This window comes from Diabrotica virgifera, chromosome 1 (genome assembly GCF_917563875.1).
Source record: "Diabrotica virgifera virgifera chromosome 1, PGI_DIABVI_V3a".
NCBI classification, from domain to species: Eukaryota; Metazoa; Arthropoda; class Insecta; order Coleoptera; family Chrysomelidae; genus Diabrotica; species Diabrotica virgifera.
The window spans coordinates 158,853,839-158,879,469 of record NC_065443.1 but is presented as its reverse complement, the minus strand read 5'-3'; the positions used below and the strand labels follow the sequence as shown (position 1 = coordinate 158,879,469).

Genomic DNA, 25,631 nt, shown 5'->3' with positions numbered 1-25,631 from the left:
CGCGTTCGGCGTCAGCGCATAACTCGTGTGCCCACAGCTCGCATATTCGGCACTGCACCCACATTTCTCCCTTAAATCAGTCGTAAAAAGTTCTAAACATAAAAGACATTCTGCATCACCTTTTGAAAGAAATCATCTGAAGATATGCCATCTTCTACCAGTTCCTTTCTCGTTTTTTTCCTAACACAACTTGAACTTGCTGGCCACAACATCCATTTTGCTGCTACCAGGTTTTGCATCGTTAGTTTTCTTTTCCTTTCTGTCGAACCCAACTTTACAATTAATTTTATTTTTTTCAATTTTCGATACGATTGACTCTTCCAGTTCAGTTTTATTTGGGGTTGTAGTCAAAATTGTGGCTTTTCCCGATTTTCGGCTTGTTGTGCCTTGTCGTTTTTTAAGAACAGGAATCGGAAGTACGTGTTGTGGTAAAACTGGTCGTCCATCAGCATCTTCCTGGCCACGAGACGGATTTATCTGGCTTTCATGTCCAATGGGTGCTTCTTCATTCTTGTGTGATTCCACTAGAAAATTCTCTTCGGAAAAAATATGTCTGTTTATTGGAAAGATACTCGTTTGTCGAAATCCAGTGACTGCCCTTTTTGCCAGTTTGGATCTTCAAGTAAGCTTTACCAAGAAGGTCACTGATGTCAAAATGAGATATTAAACGATTATTTTGCCTTAAAAATTGACTAATTTCTTCACTGTAGAAAATTTTCAAAACCCCCATTACTTATTTATCGAGCGGTTGCATCTTTTGTGTAGTGTGAGATGGTAAGCACAATAAGGTTACGTGGTTTTCCCTAGCAGCGATAATAACATCTAGGTTTCTCGTGTACGAGTGACGAGTGATGCCTGTCCAAAATCAGAAGTATAAAGTTTTCGGCACTTGGTTTTACATAATCGATAAAGTGATTGAACAATTGCGTGAAAATGTCAGTTTGAATCCACCCTGATGGATGGTAGGCAAAAATACTTCCAGGTGAAGCTCCCTTCTTTAACAATTTGCTGGCATTATTGCGTGGTTATATAAGCAAATGGGGCACATAATTCTCACTTACGCTCATACACAAAACGCAAGTAATCAGTGATTTTCGCTCTGCAGACGTCAGCGCTCCTATTTGACGCTTTACACTTTGTGAAAAAAAAATTCAGGATACATTGAGCTATGATAAGACCACTTTTGTCGACGTTAAATATTTGATTAGTTGAAAAGTTTTTTTATTCTATTTCATTTTCTAACAGATCAAAAAACTCGGCAAAGTTTTTCTTGTTAAAGCCCAGTGCCCGTAAAAACTAAGTTCCCGTAGGCTTTCGTAGTCTTAACACGCCCTTATGCCTTAATTTTAAATATTTCAGCCAGTACTTTTCAGCGGATTTTTTAAGTAATGAGAAGGAATTTGGAATGTAATTTCTCCTGGCTAACTGTAATGCAAGATTATAAACATCCCGTCTGGTTAATCCATAATAAGTTTTCTCCATTTTCAGACAATGCTTCACTAGCTCATTTTCCAAATGATCTAGCAAAATAGGCTTTCTTACTAGTTTTGTTTGGAATACCTCACCAGCAGCACCATTTTTTTAAAAAGCCCCTGTTGCCCAGACCATTATCTTCCTGTACATTCTTCTACTTTTTTGTCCCCAATCTTTGCGATAAAATCTCCCATTATAATTGTAACATCCTGTGGTTTAATGGATTTTAAAATAGTGTCTAGGTCTTCGTAGAAAGTTTCAATATCGCTCTTTGGTTGTCCGCAGTTGGAGCACAAGATTAGATTAGATTAGATTATGTGAGGTCGTTAAGGCTATGGAGCCTCTCAGCACTTCGACCTATAAAGATCTTTTGTGCATACCTTAATCTAGTTAAACTCTAGGATAAAAATACTTCTGATGAAATTGATTAGCATTCTAGGTGACTTGTTTCCTGTCAGAGGGTGTTAGTATGATCTCTTCTAGAAATTTTAGTCGTTTGCAGAACAGCGCTACGCAATTGTATAGGATGTGTTCTGCCGTTTCTTTTTCGTTGTCACAGAAACGACAGTTCTCACTATCGGATTTGCCCATTTTTTTGAGATGATATCTCAGAGGGCAGTGACCAGTGAGAAGGCCAGTGACCATTTTTATATCTTTTTTACTCATTTCGAGAAGGCGGTTTGTTGCACTAGGCGACACCTTTATGAGCCTTTTTGATTGCCTTTGTCCTGGTGTGTTGGACCAGTATAGTTGTAGTTGATTGAGTTCCCAGGTCCGGAGTTCCTCTCTGATGTGGCTTTTTGGTAGTCCACAGAAGGGTTCTGGACCTTCGAATGGGGTATTGGCCCCTTCTTTTGCGAGGCTATCAGCCTCCTCATTTCCTGCAATTCCTTTGTGACCTGGCACCCACATCAAAGTTATTTTGTTGCGTTCCGCCAGCCCCTTAAGAGATTATTTACATTCCCAAACCAACTTTAAGTCACAAGTAAATGACTTTAGAGCCTTTAAGGCAGCTTGGCTGTCTCACAAAATGAATACTTTTGCCCTACGAGTGTCCCTAATCTGTATGGCATGTATTTCTGCCTGAAAGATAGTTGGGGCGTTTCCAAGATATTTGGATAGCCTGAAATTCGACCCATTAACTCCCACTCCTGCCCTTTCATCTATCTTAGAACTATCCATATACCATACGAGTAAACCTTCCTCCAGTTTCGGTTCAACTGTTTCATTCATTTGGTGGTTTTTTGACCACTTCAAATGGTGTTTCAAAGTCGAATTTGACTGGCATGACGTCTGTCGGCTTATCCTTAGAATTCAAAGAAATTTCTTCCAAGATTTTAAGATGGCCCACTAGATCGCCAGGTTTCATTATTTGTATCTGTCGCAGCTTTAAGGCGGTGGTTACTGCCTCCCTCCTTATGCAGAACTGCAGGGGAGGAAGGTTCAGCATCGCCTCTAAGGCTGCCGTGGGGCATGTTGACATTGCCCCTGTGATTCCCAGACAAGCTAGCCGCTGCACTTTTTGCAGCTTGGCATTAGCTGTTGTTTGTTGTGTTTTTGGCCTCCATACGAGTGATGGTTATGTGACCATCGGCCTAATAATCGTTTTATATGTCCGGAAGTTGGAGCACAAACTTGTATGATGTTTATTTTGGGTAGGTTTAATTGTATGGGGATAATTCTACTGAAATGTATTAGTGGTTTCTATTACTTGCCAACCAAACGAACGATGAATAGAAGAATACCCGAGGAAGTCTAAAAATTGCACATTACTGCCTGTATATTCATCAAGACAAAATTACAACGAATTTTTGGTCCCTATACACAGATAGGAATAAACTAATATAGAGTCAAATTTAGAGACATCTTATATTTCAATTCGTTTAGAGACGACCGTAAACGTACGTAAGGTGTATTAAACTAAACGCGACGTCTACTGAGAATGGTGGTTAAAATAATGGAAAGTGTATGGAACGGGTATGGAAAGAGTGAGAATCGACCTTTATTCGCTCTCGTGAGCAGTAAATTAATGAATATCAAAGGCTGCGCATCAACACGAACCACTTATTCACCGAAGTTCGGGCTGTGTTCATAGTTAGTTTGTCCATTCGTTATGCGCACTATTTTGTTTGATGGTGTATATAGGCTTTTTTAATTCTTTTGCTCCCTGATTATAAAAATAGTACAACCTATTGCCACATTATCGTCACTCTAAATATATTCAGAGCAACAAATTTGTACATACAATAATTTAAAAATAATCGTATATAGGACGCTCGTGCTCACACCGTGAACTGATTTGAAACTGCGACGTACATGGATAAACTAGGCATCGTGCATACGAATCGTGAACCAACGCATAATTTGTATGCTCTATTTGCGAATTACTACGAACTACAACGAACTGGACGAATCACGCATTTGCAATCACGAATCGCGAATAGGGATTTTCATCGATTGTCATTTGTTTCGAGCTTCTGTCATATGAGTCACATAATATTAATGTATTTACGTCATACGTCTTTGGTTTGTATCATTGGTATATACCAATAACGTACGACGTAGATATATTAATATTATGTGACACATGACAGAGGCTCGAAACAAATGACTGTGAATGAAAATCCCTATACATGCATATAGTGGAGTCGCTGAAGGTGGATATGAGCTATTACCTCCGATTTCGTTGAACCTCCATCGATTTGCATGAAAACTGGTAAGTGGTTAGAGAATATCTCAAGGAACAAAGGTGACATGGTGCCAGCTTGCGCTTTTACCCTGGGGGTGGATGCCACCCCTTCTCGGGGGGTGAAAATTATTTTATTAAAAATAACCCCATAATTCGATAGAGGGACAAATTTCAAGCAAAATTTGTAATATAAAGTTATTATTATCAAAATTGAAGCTACTAAAAAATGAAATAAACCCCTTACTACAAAAATGTTTTAATGTTAACTAAAAGTGAGTTATAGGTAATTGAATGTATATTTTTTTCGACGAGTAAAAAACTCTATCAAGCTGAAATAACGGGAAATTGATGCATTTTATAACATAAATTTATAAAATATTTGTCAAAGTACTTAAAAATATCTATTAAATGAGCCTCCGAACATGTTGATAGCGTTAAAATTTATGATCCAAAATTATTTCAAAATTTATTTTTTAAAAAGTTTTCCAAAAAATGTTATTGTTTTTTTTTAACCTCCGTTTGTGTTTACGATATCAGGTTCACCTAAAAACTGTTTGAAAGTGAATTCTAAGTGCTATTTAATCACGTTAAACCTAATCTTTTAAACCCCTTACTTTTTTAGAAATAAAAGGTTAAATGACTTGTATGGATCCCACAGCAAAATTTAAGATTTAAACGTTTCTATCTCGGTTATTTTTTACCCTATAGAAATAGTAAAACAGGTAAAATATTTGTCACAGAAAAAACTAAAATTTGGTTATATATAATTTTTTACGTATATTGAGTATTTTTGGAGTTATTATCAAAAGAATATGAGAATTACAATAATTTTAAAAATTATGATTTTCTTTTTAAATTATATCTTTTTTCAAAAATATGCATTCTAAACCGGTCAAAATTATCGAACACATTACTTATGCTAATATAAAGAAGTTCTTGTAAGGATTACTATAAATTTTAATTTTTGTGGGAATGGCGTATGTTTTATTTTTCACTTTTTCCTAAAAAAATCGAAAGGTTCTTTTATTTTCATTATAACTTTCTTAATTTTGACGCGATGGCCTTGTTTTGAAGCTCACTTGATAGGTATTCCGAAGTACTTTGGCAAATGTTTAGCAGGAATATTTTATATTATTGCATCGTTTTCCCGTTATTTAAGCTTGAATATTTAGATTTGAGTACCCGTCGAAAAAAATACACATTCAATTGCCAATAACTCACTTTAAACTAACATTAGTTTAGTTCTTTATATGAGGAATGTATTAAATTTTTTATTATCTTCAATTTCAGTAATAATAACTTTTTTGTAAAAGCTTATAGTTTTTGATTTATACGTGAAAACCGATTTAAAACATGCTTTTTTTACGAAAAAATAAAATCTTTGGTCTTAAATAACCCAAAAAGTGTTGATTTATTTTAATAACTTTATATAACAAATTTTGCTTATAATTTGTTCCTTTATCGACTTATGGTATTATTTTTAATATAATAATTTTCACCCCCGAGAAGAGGCGGCATCCACCCCCAGGGTAAAAGCGCAAGTTGGCATCATGTCACCTTTGTTCCTTGAGGTATCCTCTAATTACTCACCAATTTTCATGAAAATCGATGGAGGTTCAACGAAATCGGAGGTGAAAACCTTCAGTGACTGCACTAATAGTTTGTAGCCACCTTATCGCCGAGGTAAAACAAACAACTACTATTCACTACTACGCAAAGTACAATAAATATTTTGCAGTAATAAATTAGCAGAAGCTTGCGGGGGCCCTTTAAGTGAACTAGCGTATTTTGTTGTCAGGGCTGAACTTTCTACGGACAGTCTTATTTTTGGTATGTGGTTCATTGAATTTAATTAAAAATTAAAACTTAATCTTACCAGGAGCTGTTAGAAGTCCTGTACCTAACCAATTCATCCAAAACTTATATTCATCAGATTTATTTAAAATATCTGTTTTGCCCAACACGAATTCCAAAAATGTAGGATCAGTCACAACTATAAACTTGTAAGTGCATATTTCGATGGTACATAACCCATTGTATTGTCTTAGATATTCTCCGAACTTGCCAAGAGTTTCTAAAAAAAAAATAAGAAGGTGATTAAGCTGTGTTATATTTTTAGATAGCAATTTGCAAGTGTATAGGCTCGATGCACATTTGCGTCTTTTCAAGTAGCGTGCACGCTGCGAGCAAGCTGCTTGCGATCGGATTGCAAATAAGTCGGCGGCTTGACAGTCTGTGCTAGTCAATCAGTTGACTTAGGCAAATATGCAAATAAAAAGGTATAAAATATGCGCATAAATATGCAGTATTTTACGTAAAAATATGCATGTGTGTAATAAAAAAAATGGACAATATTTTTTTATTTACAAAAATATTTATGTATTATGAAATACATTTACATGGTATATTAATTAACATAAATCTATTTTACAAACTAAGTTTATGTAATTAAATATTTAAGTATTTTAACAAATAAATAATATTATTTAGAATAATTATGGTAACAATAAATAATTATCAAATGGTGTTCAAAATTTTCTAACAAAAACTTATGGTTTCTATCTGAGTACATATTACCACAAAATGAGAAAAAAACTTTATCTATATTCTCATATAGCTCCTTGAAAGAAGGTTTTATCCAAGTTGATACACAGTTTATTTTCGGAATTTTCAAAGCACATTAATTATTTACAAATTACAAAGACACGTGTTCAGGCCTTTAATTTTACAATAGCAAGACTGACCCTCAAAATAAAAATTTTTACCTTCTGTATAAACTGCAAATTTTGGAACCCTTATATTCAAGGAAAAAAACGTGACAAAACTATAGGCCGTTATCTTTTATTAGCTTGGTACTACATTCCGATACCAAAAATTTGAATACCAAGATATTATAAAACAAAATTAAATATTGGGATTTCCAAGCTAGTTGTTACAAGAATGTAAAAATGGGTATATACAATATACAACCAAAATTTCAAATTATATGCACTTTATGCATACTTTTATAAAAATATGCAAACTTTGACATTTTTGCATTTTTTATGCATAACGCAAAATATGCAATTTGAATATTTGCCTAAGTCTATCAATCATTGAGTACACGTTGGCCTAGCGATAAATTTCAATGTAAATACATAGCTGTTTATTTCTGCTGGTAAAAACTGCTCAAATATGTATTTACATGAAACTTGGCCTGGGAACAAGCCAAGCACTCGCAACTTGCGATCGCTGGCGGTTCGGCAGCACTTACATGAGTTGTAATCGGGCACTGCATACTCAAGCTGAGCCGCGGCGTGCAAGCTGCTTGCAAGTGACTTGCAAGCCACGTGTTCACGCGGCTTGCAAACAAGTCAGCGGCTTGCAAACAAGTCAGCGGCTTGGCAGTCTGTGCTAGGCAATCAGTAAGTACACGTCGTTGACCGCGCGATGGATTTCAACTTAGATACAGAGCTGTTTATTTCTGGCGTGTATTGACGCCGAGAAACCGCTCACATGTGTGTTGACGGGAAACTTACTTTGAAAACAAGCAGCTTGCTTGCTGCACGCAACTTGAAAATACGCAAGTGTGTTCATTTGAAATACATAGGGGGCTAAGGCAGGGAGATGCGCAGGCGTGTCAACTTTTTAATGTAGCCTTCGAAAAAGTCGTACAAGACGCTAATTTAGATAGCAGGGGAACAATATTCTATAGATCTGTCCAAATTCTAGCATATGCAGACGACGTGGACATTGTAACAAGAACCAGAGCGAGAACTGCGGAAATCCTTACCGAGCTAGCAGCAGCAGCAGAACGAATGGGGTTACATATAAATCGAAATAAAACTAAATTCATGGCAACTAACACAAACACAAGAGCTGGAAATGTTGACGCAGATCTAATCATCAATGACCAAAACTTCGAAGCGGTCAAACAGTTCATATATCTAGGGACATCGGTTAACCCCAATAATAACACATCAGGGGAAATAAAAAGACGAATAATAATTGCAAACAGGTGTTTTCATAGTCTATCAAAGTACTTAGCTAACAAACGTCTGTCTCAAAAAACTCGTATAGGCTGTATAGAACATTGATAGTCCCCGTTCTCACATACGGATCAGAGGCATAGACGCTAACTAAAACAGATGAATCCGCTCCATCGATTTTTGAAAGAAAGGTGCTACGCAAGATATTCGGAGCGGACTGTGAGAACGGAATATGGAGGCGCAGATATAACTTTGAACTGCAAAATATCTACAAGCATACGTTTGGTGGAAAAGATATTACCACTATAATTAAGCGAAACCGTCTGCAGTGGGCAGGACATGTAGCCCGAGCACCTGAATCGAACATGATAAAAAAGATTCTAACAGCGCAACCCGTGGGAATGAGAAGACGGGGTAGACCAAAGCTGAGGTGGATGGATAAGGTAACACAAGATGCCGAGAAGATCGGAGTCGGCAACTGGAAAATGCAAGCAAGGGACAGAACAGAATGGCGTAGAAATCTTGAGAAGGTTCAGGCCCTCTAAGGGCTCTAGCACCAAGATGATGATGATGGTGATGACGTATATATTGTTATTGTATGTAAAAAATTTCGATTTGAAATACTAATCGACAGGTCTGAGCATTTTCCAAAAAAGCAATTAGTATTTGAACTATTGAATTTAATGAAAATTACAGACTCACTCTGTATACTTTTCGACACTTCGATTTCATTTCCGTCTAAGTCGATTGTGATATTTTGATCTATCATCACTTTTGTTTCATTTCAATTCACTTTTTTTATTTAAATTCATAAAAATGAATTATACGATACTTGAAGAAAAAGAAGATTGCGAGCTAGTTACCTGTTGTTTTCTTTAACTCAAACACATTACCAACTAGAGGTAGTCTAGGTACCTCTGGTATCCAGTGTAATTTAGATCTGACTCGGTATATACCCATCCAGCAATATGAAATCGCAGCTACTATAATACCAACAAAAAGAGCTAGTACTATTGCCATATTTGTAAGATTTATAATTATTTCTCATGTACCTTGAAATCTGAAATAAAATAAACTAATTAAGAAAAAAACTTTTAAGTAAAATCCTTTACAAAAGGTATATTTATTAAAATTCCTTAAAAAGGGCTACATCAAAAAAGCAGAACTAGTTTTCGATCTGATAACAGACCATCATCACAGACCAGGTATATTTATTAAAATTCCTTAAAAAGGGCTACATCAAAAAAGCAGAACTAGTTTTCGATCTGATAACAGACCATCATCAGTGCTGAAAACTTGCTGAGATGCTTAGCTACCCAAAATTAAAAATATTTGGGTAAAAATTCTACGTCTGTCAAGTTAGCAGAACAAAGTCAACAGAACACAGTTATTATTATACCATAATTAAGTGTAAATAAAATGCAAATTTAATGTTCCAAGAAAAAATTTATTGCTCTTTTTTAAGTTATCGCATGTTCTGCTAACTTGATTTCAAGCTAGCAGAACAGTAGTTCAAAAATTAATAAACAATTTATTATTGAATATCAGAGTATTCTCTGAATTAAATGCAAATTTAATGTTCCAAGAAAAAATTTATTGCTCTACTTTTTAAAAAGTTATCGCTTGTTCTGCTAAGGGAGCGTTCAAGTATTACGTAACGCATCTTGGGGGGAGGGGGGTCTTGCATAACGTTACGGCGCTTTACATGGGGGGAGGGGGTTCGAACAGCGCGTTACGTAACATTGTCTTTTAACTAAAATAAAAAACTACGGAATCAAAATCTCCCAACTTGGCAACTTTCGTTTATGTTTTACGGAGAAACCCTGGATTGTATTTTATTACCCCCTCACGCATCGCTCGTGTTCCGACCTTCTACTGTAGAAAAATATTATTCAAGTGAAAAAAACTTTAAAATTTGTAACCAGAACAAACACAGTACATGTGTTTGTAATAATTAGCTGGACCTTTCTCCAGAACAAAAGATGACAAGATACAGATGGGATATTTGTCTCGATGATACGAGGTTGTGAGAGAGATGTCATAAATCATGTGTAGGTACTCGTTTTCTGAAGCCCATAAAGTCTCGTTTTCTGCCCATTACTGTTTTAAATACACAAATTTTGAAATTATTTAAAAACTTTAAATAAATAAGAAACATTAAATTACAAAACCCACTATATTGATACTAGTTTAGAAAATTGATGGCTATTTTAAAAAATAATACCTTTATTTAGAGTGTGATTCCTCAATTATTAATTTCAAAGTTTTATGTGTTTAATATATTGACGAAAATTATAGATAATTTCAAAATTTCAGCCTGTATTATTCATATAATACACATTTTTGAGATAAGGTTGTTAAGTAGCTTCTAAAAACAAAAATATACAGGGTGTTAAATTAAAATTAAAGATAATGGGCTAAGCTAGATTTGCGTGAATTACGATGTATATTCAAATTTATATTTAAACAGTCCATAGTTGAATTTAAAAATTGACATATCTTTGCGTTTTTATAATTTTCTAAAATAATGACCCAAACAATTTTATTCTGTAAGTGATTTCCATACATTATAATTTTAAATGATCACCCTGTATTATTCATAATAATAGACCATGAAATCAGGTTGTTAAGCAGATTCTAACCGTATGAAAATATACAGGGTGTTCCATTAAAAATAAAGCTTATGGACTATGGTAAGCTTGCATGAATCACACTGTACATTTAAATTTATGTTTAAAAAGCGCACGTTTATATATAAAATCTACAGGTCTCAGCGTTTTTTAAATTTGTTTATAACAAGGACAGAAATAATTTTATTCCATAAGTGCCTTCCTCTATATACAGGGTGTTTCAGAAAAAGGTAATACCATCTCTAGGCTAGGTGAAAAACTAAAAAATAATTGGGGTTTGCTTAGTAAAAAATTTTTGTAACGGCATGCGTTTTCACGATACATTGGGTCGATGAACAAAAAGTTTTACACATTTTTTACGATTTTGCCGAAACTGCTGGCGGCATCGTATATTATTCCTTATGCAAAAATTTTTACTAAACAAACCCAATTATTATTTTTCAGTTTTTTACCTATGCTAGAGACGGTGTTACCTTTTTCTGAATCACCTTTCTGATTCAAACTTTCTACAATCAAACTCTTTATGATGACAGAATCTAACACCGTGAATGTGATACCAGTGGGGTCATAGGAAAACCCGCATGTTATCCAAAAGTCAAGAACTTTGCCATTCAACACTTTAAAAAGTATAACCTGGACGCCCAAGACTGAAGATAGCCTGGAAGATGCAGCAGAACCTAATCTGGTATGGTACAGCACTCATGTCCGTAAATCACAATATTTCTTGCAAGTAGTTAAATGCGCGGACGAATCCTACTGTTCTCGTTCGAGGAGTGCATCAAGATCTGTTTTCCGAGTTTTTTGTCGCCATCCTGCCCAATCCTTCAAACTCTAAGCAGGCTCATAATACCTAGCCAATTGGACAAAGGATCATGCAAGTTTTCACTACTTCTTGTGTGGTTATCCATTGATTTCTCGCCTCCACTAGAATAGTTTAAGCAGATGCCTTACGATTTCTTTTGTCCGTCAAAGCAAGCTGGAGAAAAGAATATGTACAACTTTGGGATCTATTTCACATCTCACAACAATGTGCTTATGCACAGTCATTACGTGCATGGCAAGACTACACAAGAACGTTGTGAAAGTAGGGTATGACCACAGCGACTTGCTGCCAAAAGGGCAAATGAGCTTCTGTGCATTGTGCTCTGCGCTGCAATGAGACATCATCTGAAGATGCCGATTGGCTCGAAAAAGACGAAGTTAATGCAAGTGGCTTATTAATTCCAGACTTCCAAAACCCACTTCGTCTGCTCTCCGGATTTCTGTGATGAAAGAGTCTGCGTGGCTAACAAATATATGGACAGAGGAGCAGTAACTGTAATTATTATTGAATTTTTTTTTACATACCCACCACCTGTGTTTCTAGCTACCTCTGACTTTAATTATAATTTTTCTTCAGAATACGATTTTATTTTAAATAAAATGTTGAAATAATAAATAATATGTTATTTTGTTTTAAAATTTTATTAAAAACAGGTAAAATAGAAGAATAAGAATGCATGAGAAGAACAATAAAGGATGAAGCCAAAAATTTATGTAAGGATGTGGCCAAGTAGGAAAAATGTAAAATGTAAATGTAAAATTAGTAATAAAAGATTGCTATTGTAAGTTTATTATTTATTGTTAGTTTATTGTAAGTTATTACCTCAAATGCGATTAACACAATAACAAAGTTATTTTACGGAGTTTCTAGTACTTTTCGCAACAACTGGTCACTTGGTTGTTACGTAACGTTTATGTAGGGGGAGGGGGGTACAGAAAAACGTTACTGTGCGTTACATGGGGAGGGGGGTCAAAAATCTTTAAAAACTGCGTTACGTAATACTTGAACGCCCCCTAACTTGATTTCAAGCTAGCAGAACAGTAGTTCAAAAATTGACAAAAATCATTTATAATTGAATACCAGAGTATTCTCTGAATTAAATGCAAATTAAATGTTCCAAGAAAAAATGTATTGCTCTATTTTTTAAAAAGTTATCTCATGTTCTGTTCACTTGATTTCAAGCTAACAGAACAGTAGAGTTCAAAAATTAATAAACAATTTGTTATTGAATATCAGAGTATTCTCTGAATTAAATGCAAATTTAATGTTCCAAGAAAAAATTTATTGCTCTATTTTTTAAAAATTTATCGCTTGTTCTGCTAACTTGATTTCAAGCTAGCAGAACAGTAGTTCAAAAATTGATAAATTATTTACATATAATTGAATACCAGAGTATTCTCTAAATTAAATGCAAATTAAATTTTCCAAGAAAAAATTTATTGCTCTATTTTTTGAAAATTTATAGCATTTTTTGCTATCTTGATTTCAAGCTAGCAGAACAGTAGTTCAAAAATTGATAAATTATTTACATATAATTGAATACCAGAGTATTCTCTGACTTAAATGGAAAATTTAATGTTTCAAGAAAAAATGTATTGCTATATTTTTTAAAAGTTATCACATGTTCTGCTAACTTGATTTCAAGCTACTAGAACAATAGTTCACAAAAATTGATAAATCATTAAAGATTCTTCTAATTAATTTAATTTAATCTGACTCATTTATATAGGCAATTCAGACATACATTATACATTTTAAAGTAGGTAGAAGACTTTAAATTGACATTGCCAATATTTACGAGTTGCGTTCCTGAGACGACTTTACTGACGGATAGTTCATTTTATTACATGAAATCAACCCCAACTCAAGAATAGGAGTCCCCAATTTTTATTGCAGATTTGAATTCTCTACGTAAAAATAAGCAACTTTTATTCGAGACCTTTTTTCGAATTATGGATAGATGGCGCTATAATCGAAATTGTTGGAAATGAAAAATTAAACTAAAAAATGAAAAGTCCCCCACCTTATGGAAAACTTAACTTAACTTTTTTTGGTTTTAGGACCTACTCTTCACAACCCAATAGGTCCCAATAACGCTCGAGTAATTGCAAATTTAGCATACTATCCTCCCCTACTATTATGTACTTTTTATAGTAGCTCCTCAGACTCTTTCTAAAAATAAATCCTATCCTGTAATTTTTCTACCAAATTTTTTTTTTGTGAAAAGGTATCTTTTATTTATTTATTTATTTATCTGAAGGTAAATGTATTATGCTAATATCAAAAAAAGAAAGGAAATAATGGAGTTAATTATTATACCATTAAAAAAAGAAAATAGTAGAGATAATTATTTCTTTGTTTTTACTAACATTCTTTTATTAACAGCTCGTGGCGTGCTCTGAATCCAAACCAAATCCGAGTATACAAATACACTATCGAGTAAGCCAATTAATAGACGGAGAGGCAGCGCTGAAAAATCTGTTTGAATTTACTAAAGCTAGATTTTTCACAGTTGATTACTGTGAGTGTGTAGAGAAACATACTGCGGTCGGTCAAGCGAAACGTAGAACAGGGGTTACTGAGAGGGTATCAAAGTTGCTTTCCTACGAAGGTAATTAAATCCATTTACTAAGATTGAATATCAGTACACACATTCTAAATTAAATATAAATAAAAGTTATTATAGTCGGTCAGCTGTATGACGGGACAGAGCCGGTCTGTCGGCCCCAATAGTCGATTGAGGAAATGAAGCATTTTGGCTCGCAATTTTTTCGTTCAGCATGAATTTACTTGAAATTTTCACAGAAAGTAGGGAATAGTCCTATGATTATTTTCTATATCATGCCGCTATCATACGCTAAAACCTTGGGGGTGGTTGCCACCCCATCTCAGAGGTGGGAATTTTTTATTACATTTTAATCATGCAATTCGATGGAAAAAGGGATTCTAAGAAAAAAATGTTTTTTACATTTTCTTCGTAAAACTAATATTTTCCGAGTTATTCGCGCTTGAAAATAACAGTTTTTCGACAAAAAAAATAAACTTTTTTAGAGGGTTTTTTGAGAGTAACTCAAAAAATATTCTATATATTTTTGGCGATAAAAAGTTTCTTCAAAAATGATTTTGTAGGATTTTTAAAGCGCTATAAGACTGTGTAAATTAGATTCCATAAGATCCATTAGTTTTTAATTGGGCGGGTTTAAAGGGCTCGAATAAGGGGGTGTTTACTGGTAAATAGAGGTTTTAAACAGCTATATCTGGCTAACTGTTCACTGTTATAAAAACCATGCACAGAAAAACTTTAGTCATTAAAAATTCTACAATTTAGTAGTTTATAATTTTTTTCGCATCTTCAGTATTTTCGGAGATATTTTGAAGTAATTGGTGAAAAATACCAAATTGCAAAAAATCAATTTTTCTTTAAACTCCAATTTTTCCAAAATTAAGCATTTTAAATGGCTCAAACTCCTTGAGTGTATTGATAATATAAATATAAAAGGAACTACAGAAAGGTAGTTAGGGGTTGTTTTTCCTGATGTTTTCGTAGAGAAAAGCAGGTACTTAGCGACATTTTTTTGATTATAAGTCGCTTAATTTTCACGCTAGAAACTTTTTATTATTATTTTTTGAAAGGTCGAATTGTCTACTTGAAAAAAGATTATTTAAGTTTTCTTCGAAAAATGCAAATTTTTCCCATTATTTTTCTTTGAATCTAACCTTTAACATGCCGTATCTCAGTTTGTATTGGTCTTAAAGATATTATTGGCAAAGAATTTAGTTTTCGTTACTAAAAGTTACAATTTTGTAATCTACAACTTTTTTGATTCAATTAGACAAGGCGAAAACGGCGGGTTCGAAGGGAAAAATATTCCCATGAGATTTTTTTGCATAATCACATTCGTGAGACATCCTAGAATAAGGTTCAAGAAGTCGCCCAAGTGAAAAGTGGGCCAATTTTTTTTAACAATTTTTTTTTAATCAAATTGCAAGAATCAATATTTTTGGCCCGAACAATTTTTTCTTTAATTTTTTGGACCATTCTGGACAAAAAAGGTCTCTTATAATTTTTCTCTAAAGTTCATCGTTTTCGACTTATAAGCAATTTAAAATTGAAAAAAAAACGAAAAATGGCGATTTTCAAGGCTTAATAACTCGGTTAAAAGTTATTATTATGAAAGTCAATATATGACTAAATCAAAGTTTGAAGCCCCCTCTACAAGATCCTGAAGAAATTTTTGTCATTATTTTATTACTAAGCTGTTATTTTTAAGTAATAATAATAAGCGCCATGCACGTGTGCGGGGCTGTAAATGCTGAGTGCGAGAGAGAAGCTATTCCAGCAGTCCAATTGTGCATCTTACTCGCACTCACATTTACAGCAGCGTCAATACGATACAACCACTCATTGTTATTAATTAAAAATAACAGCTTAGTAGTAAATAGGCTATTGATTATATTTAAAATAAGATAGCTAAAAGGAACTACAACGTTAACGGGGTTTTATTATTTGATATGGTCAATGGACATCTATTTATGAAAAAACCGGGGAGTGCTACCATTTAAAGCGGTGCGTTTTTGAGAAATTGGTGAATTAGTCCCTGGGCACAGGTTACATTAGGGTGAGTTCCATGCACTTTTGGTACAAATACGTCTACATAAAAATTGTTCCTGGTTAAATTTCCGATATAAATATAACTTTCTAAAGTCAAAGATACTTTTTTTTACAAAAATATATTCAAAAGAAAAAGCACAAAGAAACCCAAAAGAAAGAAATTTTGTTTTTTGTCCCATAACTTTTGTCCACGGAGATATAGGTATAGATATTGCTTCACAGAAAACAAACTTACATATTTTCTATTTAAAATGATGTTTGGTATAGGTTATTGGGATATACAGTTTTCGAAATATGATTTTTCAAAGTTCGCCACTCACAGCAATTTTGGGCAATTTTCCTCGTTATTTCGCAAATACTGTTCTGTAACTTTTTTCTACGTAACTTTAGGTATATGCAATTGTACACGTAATAGGAATAGAAATCAATTACCTTTAAAATGGTCTACTGTATAACGTTGTACGACTTTTTTTTAAAGAGATTGTGGTTCTTCAAATTTTTCTACTTTTAACGATTTTTTTATAATATAATATAAAAATAAAACAAAATTATTATATATAATATATTATATTTTACATAATACCTAATATAAAAAATATTATTTTTTACATTTTTTACGATTATTTTTGAAATTTCTCATTATAACTTTTTTTTTGTACACGTAAATTGTACACGTAATAGGAATAGAAATCAATTACCTTTAAAATGGTCTACTGTATAACGTTGTACGACTTTTTTTAAAGAGATTGTGGTTTTTCAAGCTTTTCTACTTTTAACGATTTTTTTATAATATAATATAAAAATAAAACAAAATTATTGTATAATATATATTTTATATAATACCTAATATAAAAAAATATTATTTTTTACATTTTTTACGATTATTTTTGAAATTTCTCATTATAACTTTGTTTTTCTTGTACATGAATATACTATCTATATATTGCGCAACAAAGAGGCTTACTTTCTGTTCTTTAAAATGGTGTATCATCTATATTTAAATACATAATGGAAACCGAGTGATTCTTTGATATTTTTTACCTGTAATATTTAAAATACTTCTTTTACAAAAATTACAAAAACATTAGTCTTAAAAAACATCACTTTAGTTAAAATTATTTAAACGTTGACATTTAAAAAATTTTCAAAATCAAAGTCCATATCTTCGTTAGCATTAGCTTCAATATCTTCCTCTGACACCTCAATTATCTTAGAGTTCCCACAATTAGTACCCATGCACATGCACCCTTTGCAGAATATTGAACAACTAATTCCTATCTTCCTACAACCGCAGTTTTTTGTACATCCTTTGGTACATTTACATGCTATTTTTTTCAAGCAAAGCTTGTGGTGCAGGAGCTTTGACAGTAAATATTGGAATTAATCCATATTTTCAAGTTTGCCCGGTCGAGTCAAGTGGATCCAAAGTATTACCTATAAAAAATAAGATTCAATCATAACACACAATCACATAAAAAAGTTATAATGAGGAATTTAAAAAATAATCCTAAAATCAAAAATCGTTGCAAGTACTTATTACAATTTGAAAAAGCATATCTTATTCAAAAATAACCCTAGATATTTTTATAATGCACCATTTTAAAGTAAACAGAATAAGCTTTCTTTTTTATTATATAATATATACCATATAGAAAAAAAGTTATAATGCGAAATTTAAAGATAATCGTAAAAATATAAAAACTCGTTAAAAGTCTTGAAAAATATAACCTCTTTAAAAGAAGTCGTACAACATTATACAGTAGACCATTTTAAAGGTAATTGATTTCTGTTCCTCTTACGTGTACCATTGCATATACCTAAAGTTACGTAGAAAAAAGTTACAGAACAATATTTGTGAAATAACAAGGAAAATTGCCCAAAATTGCTGTGAGTGGCGAAATTTGAAAAATCATATTTCTAAAACTGTAAATCCTAATGACCTCTACCAAACATCATTTTAAAGAAAAAATATGTTTTTTTTTCTGTGAAGCAATGTCTATACCTATATCCCCGTGGACAAAAGTTATGGGGCAAAAAACAAAATTTCTTTCTTTTGGGTTTCTTTGTGCTTTTTCTTTTGAATATATTTTAAAAAAAAAAGTATCTTTGACTGTAGAAAGTTATATTTAGATAGGAAATTTAACCAGAAACATTTTTTATGTAGACGTGTTTGTACCAAAAGTGCATAGAACTCACCCTAATGTAACATGTGCTCAGGGACTAATTCACCCATTTCTCAAAAACGCACCCCTTTAAATGGTAGCACTCCGCGGTTTTTTCATATAGAGAGATTCATTGACCATATGAAATAATAAAACCCCGTTAACGTTGTAGTTCCTTTCTATAGTACATAATCAATAGCCTAAAATTAATGACACAGATTTCTTCAGGATCATGTAACGGCGACTTTAAACTTTGATTTAGTCACTGTCTGACTTTCAAAATAATAATTTTTGACCGAGTTATTAAGCCTTAAAAGTGGCCATTTTCGCGTTTTTCAAATTTTAACTTGCTTATAACACGAAAAATATCAACTTTAGAGAAAAATTATAAGAGACCTTTTTTGTCCAGAATGTTCCAAAAAACCTAAAAAAAATTAGTCCGGGCCAAAATATTGATTTTTGCAATTTGATTAAAAAAAATTGTTAAAAAAAAATTGGCCCACTTTTCTCGTGGGCGACTTCTTGAACCTTATTCTGGGATGTCTCACGAATGTGATTATGCAAAAATATCTCATGGGAATATTTTTCCCAACGAACCCGCCGTTTCCGCCTTGTCTAAATGCACATTTTTAGAGGTATTCTCAAAAAAACCCTCTAAAAAAGTCGATTTTTTCGTCGAAAAACTGTTATTTTCAAGCGCGTATAACTCGAAAAATATTAGTTTTACGAAGAAAATGTAAAAAACATTTTTTTAGAATCACTTTTTCCATCGAATTACATGGTTACAATGTAATAAAAAATTCCCACCCCCCGAGATGGGGTGGCAGCCACCCTCAAGGTTTTAGCGTATGATAGCGACATGATGTAGAAAATTATCCTTGGACTATTCCCTACTTTCTGTGAAAATTTCAAGTAAATTCATGCTGAACGAAAAAATTGCGAGCCAAAATGCTTCATTTCCTCAATTGACTATTGGGGCCGACAGACCGGCTCTGTCCCGTCATACAGCTGACCGACTATAATAACTTTTATTTATATTTAATTTAGAATGTGTGTACTGATTTTCAGCCTTAGTAAATGGATTTAATTACCTGCGTAGGAAAGCAACTTTGATACCCTCTCAGTAACCCCTGTTCTACGTTTCGCTTGACCGACCGCAGTATGTTTCTCTACACACTCACAGTAATCAACTGTGAAAAATTTAGCTTTAGTAAATTCGAAGAGATTTTTCAGAGCTGCCTCTTGGTCTATAATATAATATAATATAATTTGCAAAAAGACGCTGTAGCGACATTGTAACAAAACATAAAGGTCGCTATAGCGTCTTTTTGCAAATTATAATATATTAACTTGCTTACTTGACAGTTGGATTTGGTTTGGATTTAGAACACACCACGGACTGGTTGTTCTGAAGAGATCAAGAGGTCAAAATGTACATAAACAGATGGTGGTGGTTTCTGAAATAAATCAAATCTTAACTATATTTTTTGTTTCCCTTCCTTCTTACTTACGAATTGAATACCTACTAGTAATTAAAATTCGTTTGATCTTTTATTTACATGACGTGTTGTGGGATGCAAATTTTAGATATTTATGCATTTATCAATCTTTTTCCTTGCAAATTATAAAAGGATAGGGTATAGATAAAAGTGAGAATTCGTTTCTGACTTAAGATATATTTGAGATTTTATTTTTAAATATTATTTATTTGAAAATGGAGTCTCGCCTATCATCTGCAGTCAAGTCACTTCGCGAAGACAATGAATATAGAATTAAAGTTGGATAAAACTACTTAGAGCCGTTTAAATTCCATAAAGGACTTCGACAAGAATGTTGTTTATTACCAACCTTATTTAAACTATATAAATGAAACACTAAAAAATGGAACAAGGAATATTCGCAGATTAGACCAAAAATTTACGAGCTTTTTTTACCGACGATCAAATAAATTTAGCAGAAGACAAGGACGACATCATGTACATAATCAACTGGCTAGAAAAAGAATCTGAGAGCGAGGGTATGGAAATTAATGATGTTAACACCGCAGAAGACCTGAAAATAAAAAGAATGTGTGTATACTTTGTACGCACGTAAGAAGTTATACTTCTATTATATGATTTATTTATTTATTTATTTATATACGGTTACAACCATTTACAAAAAAAACAATACCTAGGTTAAAATATAAATTACATAAAATAAAGAGAACAAAAATACAAATTATCAATATAAATAAGTTACTAATACAAATTACACAAACAATCATACCTAAGGACATTAATTAGTGTGGTCGGCGGACAAAAGCAGACAAGTCACTTTTGAGTTTATTATTATTATTATTTTTACAGAACGATAAGTCTTAGTCAATGTTTACTAAAACCTGACTCAGGAACTTGCTATAAGTTTGGAAAAGGTCAATGTTAAGGTGCTGGTTTGCTAGTCTGGCAGTTCTAGAGAGAAAGTTGTTAAGACCATAGTTAGTACGGTGGATTGGGTAATGGAAACTAACTGTAGCCCTGTGTGTTGGGATACACGGCATCTCTTAGTAATCTTCTTATTAAAACAAATCCTTTTGATAATTAAAAATGTCTTTAGCAAAACAAACTACGTTTGTTTATAGTAAATACGATCGACCTAAATTAGCACATATCAGTGTAACAGTTTAGGTTTGACCAAGGTCGGTTTAAAATAACAATGGTATTCATTATTTTTATATATTAGTAGACTCAGCGCTTTTAATCAAAATAATCTTACTTTCATTATATATCAAAACAATAACAAGAGAATATCGAGGTTTAGTTCTAATTCCATCGCGAACAGTAATTTAATTAATATTTGAGATCCCAAAGGGAAAACATCACAGCTACTGAGAACTAACGTACCACCAGCTATTTACCGTTAGTACTCTAACTTATAAAATAAATGCATCTACGGTGATACGAGTTATTTCATCAACCCTTATGGTAGGGGGTAACCAACCCCTAATTATCTAAGGTGGCTCAGAAGACAGGAGCCACCGTATGGCGATCCAAGACCAGGCGAGAACTCAGAACTAGCAGTCTAGAACGAGTATGAGAAAACACGTCAATGTTCTTGCACCTCGACCACCCTAGAACAGTGTGGTATGCAGAAAAGTATCGAGACATCAGGCCTGACATGGAGCTGAATGGAATGGTATGGAGATGGAACTTCGTGTGGACAATGGTATGGGACGTGCAGCGAGGACTTTTTGGTGATACGAACAAAGACGTTTAAAGTGGTAAGTCCATATTAGCTATTTTTATGGTATTTCCTGATTCGTATAATAATTAAGTATTTATGATATTAGTCCTGATTCGTATAAAGTATAAAGTAATATTAACGTAATTATAATTTAAGATGCACATTACCTTTTCAGTTTTACCTATTTTTATTTAATTATTCTATTTTTAATTTCCTTGTAATACCAATATTTACCAATATATAAGGAATTTTTTTTTTTTTACAAATATTATGGTTATTTATAGGACGTAATGATACATTTTTATTTGATATTGATTTTTATTGGATTTTTATATATTTACTAGCATATTTTTATCTTTACTGACTTTTATCCATTTATTATTTTACATACTGATTTTTATTACATTTTTTGGTCTACTGATTTTTATGGTGATTTATATTGATTGATATAATGATTTTTTTATTGCAATTTACTATATTTTTACTATTTTTGACATAACATTTTATATACATATATATTTACTATACATCGCAAGACTGTCAAATTTATGCGTTCGTTACGGGTACAGGAATAAGGAAAATGAATATTACAGGAATAAATGAATTATGAATAAATGAGTAGCAACAAAGTTACTTGGGAAGACTTCATCAACATAGTTGAGGAGATTACGCAAGGAGTAACAAGACAAAGTAGAAGGGTCTTGAAGAAGAAAGTACCTAAATCTAAGGATATACAAGAAGAAGTAACGACACAGTTAATTAAATTGTATAACAAATTCACACATTTAACGAAGAAAAATTGGGAAGCGCTATCGGACAAACAAAGAGAAGCGTGCAAAAAATATTTCGGAAAAATAAGAGACAAAGTTATACGCTCATTTCAAGCTGTAAACTTAAGAACAGTAGTTCCAAGTTCAATACACCAACCAATCGACAAGGAAATAGAGGAAGAACAAAGCGACGAAGAAGTAGAAGAGGAAAAAAGTGACGAGGAGATAGAGGAAAAAATTGACGAGGAAATAAAAGAGGGAAAAAGCGACATAAAACAAGATATAAAAATATTAAACATGGCTCTGACAATCAACGAATTTTCGAATATTGCAAGCAACGTATTGCCCAACGAGTTTTATGGAAGCGCAGGGAAACTACAACCATTTTTAGACTAATTAGAGTTACTTGGCAAAATAGCAGAAGGACATGAAGAAACAGCGATAACATTAATAAAAACAAGATTGACTAATAAGGCTAGAAACCTGATAACCACAGAGGATACGATCCCACTTATAGCAGCGGCACTGAAGAAGGAATTAAGAGGCGACAATCCGAAAACGATAAGAGACAAGTTAGCAAAGAAAAGGTAAGGAAACAAAGATGCAGCAGTGTACGCATCCGAAGTAGAGGAATTAGCGGAACAGTTGAAGGTAGCATACATAGCGGAAGGAATGCCATTGGAGCAAGCGAAAAAATACACAACGGAAACAGTCGTAGCAACAATGAAACGAAATGTTAATACGGATAGAGCTAAGTTAATACTGGAGGCAGGTAATTTCACAACACCGCAGGAAGTAGTATCTAAATTTTTATCGATTTAAGATTTTATCGACAGAGGAAGAAGAAATAACTTCGGACAACGGAACGAAGGAGAAGAAACAGGAAACCAACGGAATTATTCCAACAGAGGATATAGACAATTCAACAACCAAACGTACAGAGGGAACCAGAGAGGAGGACGTAATAGAAACGTAAGGCTACTTGAGTTAGAAGACAGCCAAGAGGAAACAGAAAACCAGCAGTTGGGGTTTTGAATGAACGAAACAAGGAAAGTACACAGTCAGAAGTGGAATATAATATTTACAACTTCGATTTAAACCTAACGAATTTTGTACGAATGAAAACAGGAATCCTAGAAAACACAAATACCTTTATCATAGACACAGGAGCTGATATTTCAATACTGAAATGTTCACAAGATTTTATGAATGAACATGTGAAACCAAACACAAAAGCGAAAATACAAGGAGTAACTAAAGGAGAATTACAAACAATGGGAGAAGTTGAAACAACGCTAGAAGTAAAAGGATCTCGATTTGAGCATATTTTTCGGTTAGTGGAACCTAGCTTTCCTATTCCAACCGACGGAATCATTGGGAGAGACTTTATTTCAAACTTTCAATGCATACTAGACTACGCTAACCTTAAAATGCACATTAAAGAGGACAACGATTGTTACATTAGTACAAACATTTTGGATAATATAGATAATGACACGATAATAATACCGCCTAGATGTGAAATTTACAGAGTCGTAAAAATTTTTCAAACGCTGAAGAATGACAGGATAGTGGAACAACAGGAAATACAACCAGGAATATTCATAGCGAGAGTAATTATTTCAAGTAATAATCCGTACATCAAAATTTTGAACACAACCTACGAAACAGTAAAAGTAGAGACAAACGCAATCAAAACATTAGACATTAAATTATTCAACATATATAGACTGATCAACGACAGCAAGGATAGGAAAAAGGAATTACGGGAATCATTGAAGTTAGACATTCCAGAATACATACGCGATAAGTTAGTATCTTTATGTGAAGATTATTCAGATATATTCGCCCTAAGGCATGACATGCTAACATGTAACAACTTCTACGAGCAGAAACTGAGAGTTAAAGACCAAACTCCGGTATACATTAAAAACTATAGGACACCTCATGCACAAACAGAGGAATTAAACCGACAAGTACAAAAACTGAGAGACCAAGGAATAATAGAACCGTCTACATCAGAATACAACAGCCCAGTAATACTGGTACCGAAAAAGGCGATAGATGGAAATAAAGCATGGAGATTATGCATAGATTTTAGACAACTGAACAAGAAAATAGTCACAGACAAATTTCCTTTACCAAGGATAGACTCGATACTAGATCAACTAGGAAGAGCAAAATGGTTTTCAGTTATAGACTTAATGTCAGGTTTTCATCAGATACCATTAGAAAAATCATCGAGAAAATACACATCGTTTAGCACAGAAAATGGAGCATTTCAATTTACCAGATTACCTTTTGGATTAAATGTAAGCCCAAATAGCTTTTCAAGGATGATGTCAATAGCATTTTCGGGATTAACACCGGAAAAAGCATTTCTTTACATGGACGATATATAGTCCTGTCGCCAGGGGGGGTACAACGGCCTCCTGTATTCAGATGTTTTTTATGTATTTTGGCCCGTAGAACACGAATTTTTTGGATAACAGTTGATCCGGATGTCGATAAGATTGTTATAAACAAAGAAGTTGAGGAATTACATAACAGCGATTTCTCGCAAAACAAAACATGTTTTTGTATTTTTTGGGCCATTCTAACCAAAAAATGTTCCTACAAATTTTTTCGTAGGATGCATAGTTTTCGAGATAAACGCGGTTGAACTTTCAAAAAATTGAAAAATTGCCATTTTTGATCCCGAATAACTTTTGATTAAAAAATAAAATAGCAATTCTGCTTACCGCATTTGAAAGTTCAAGTCAAATTCTATCGTTTTCGAATATATACATTGCTGAAAATGTATGTGTTTATTGCTAAAAAAAAGCTATAAACACATAGTGTTTCCCGTGCCTAATACATGCGTTTACATGCATGCTACGTAGAAATAGCCTCGCTTGCACTTGTACCTACTCTACCTACTCGTTCGATTTTAAATGAGAAATCATTGAAAACATCACTCCAGCACTAGGTGTTTATACTTTTGTTTAACAATAAAATAATAAATTTTTAGCAATGCAAATAACTAAAACCGATATACTTTGACTTGAACTCTCAAATGCGGTAAGCAGAATTGCTATTTTATTTTTTAATAAAAAGTTATTCGGGTACAAAAATTGCAATTTTTCGATTTTTTTAAAGTTCCACCGCGTTTATCTCGAAAACTATGCATCCTACGAAAAAATTTGTAGGAACACTTTTTGGTTAGAATGGCCCAAAAAATACAAAAACATGTTTTGTTTTGCGAGAAATCGCTGTTATGTAATTCCTCAACTTCTTTGTTTA

General features: G+C 33.2%; 1 protein-coding gene across 2 annotated transcripts in view; it reads right to left on the bottom strand.

Moving 5' to 3' along the window:
• The window catches only part of LOC126878802 (cytochrome P450 4d8-like), a 244,366-nt gene that overhangs the window by 104,009 nt on the left and 114,726 nt on the right, over nucleotides 1-25,631 (bottom strand). For both annotated transcript variants that reach the window (XM_050641703.1, XM_050641702.1), the window contains exons 2-3: nucleotides 8,994-9,190; nucleotides 6,039-6,236 (exon numbers count right to left, since the gene is read on the bottom strand). In XM_050641703.1, coding sequence (XP_050497660.1) covers nucleotides 6,039-6,236; nucleotides 8,994-9,150 — 355 coding nt within the window. In that variant the 5' untranslated portion in view covers nucleotides 9,151-9,190. The remainder of the gene's footprint in view (nucleotides 1-6,038; nucleotides 6,237-8,993; nucleotides 9,191-25,631) is intronic.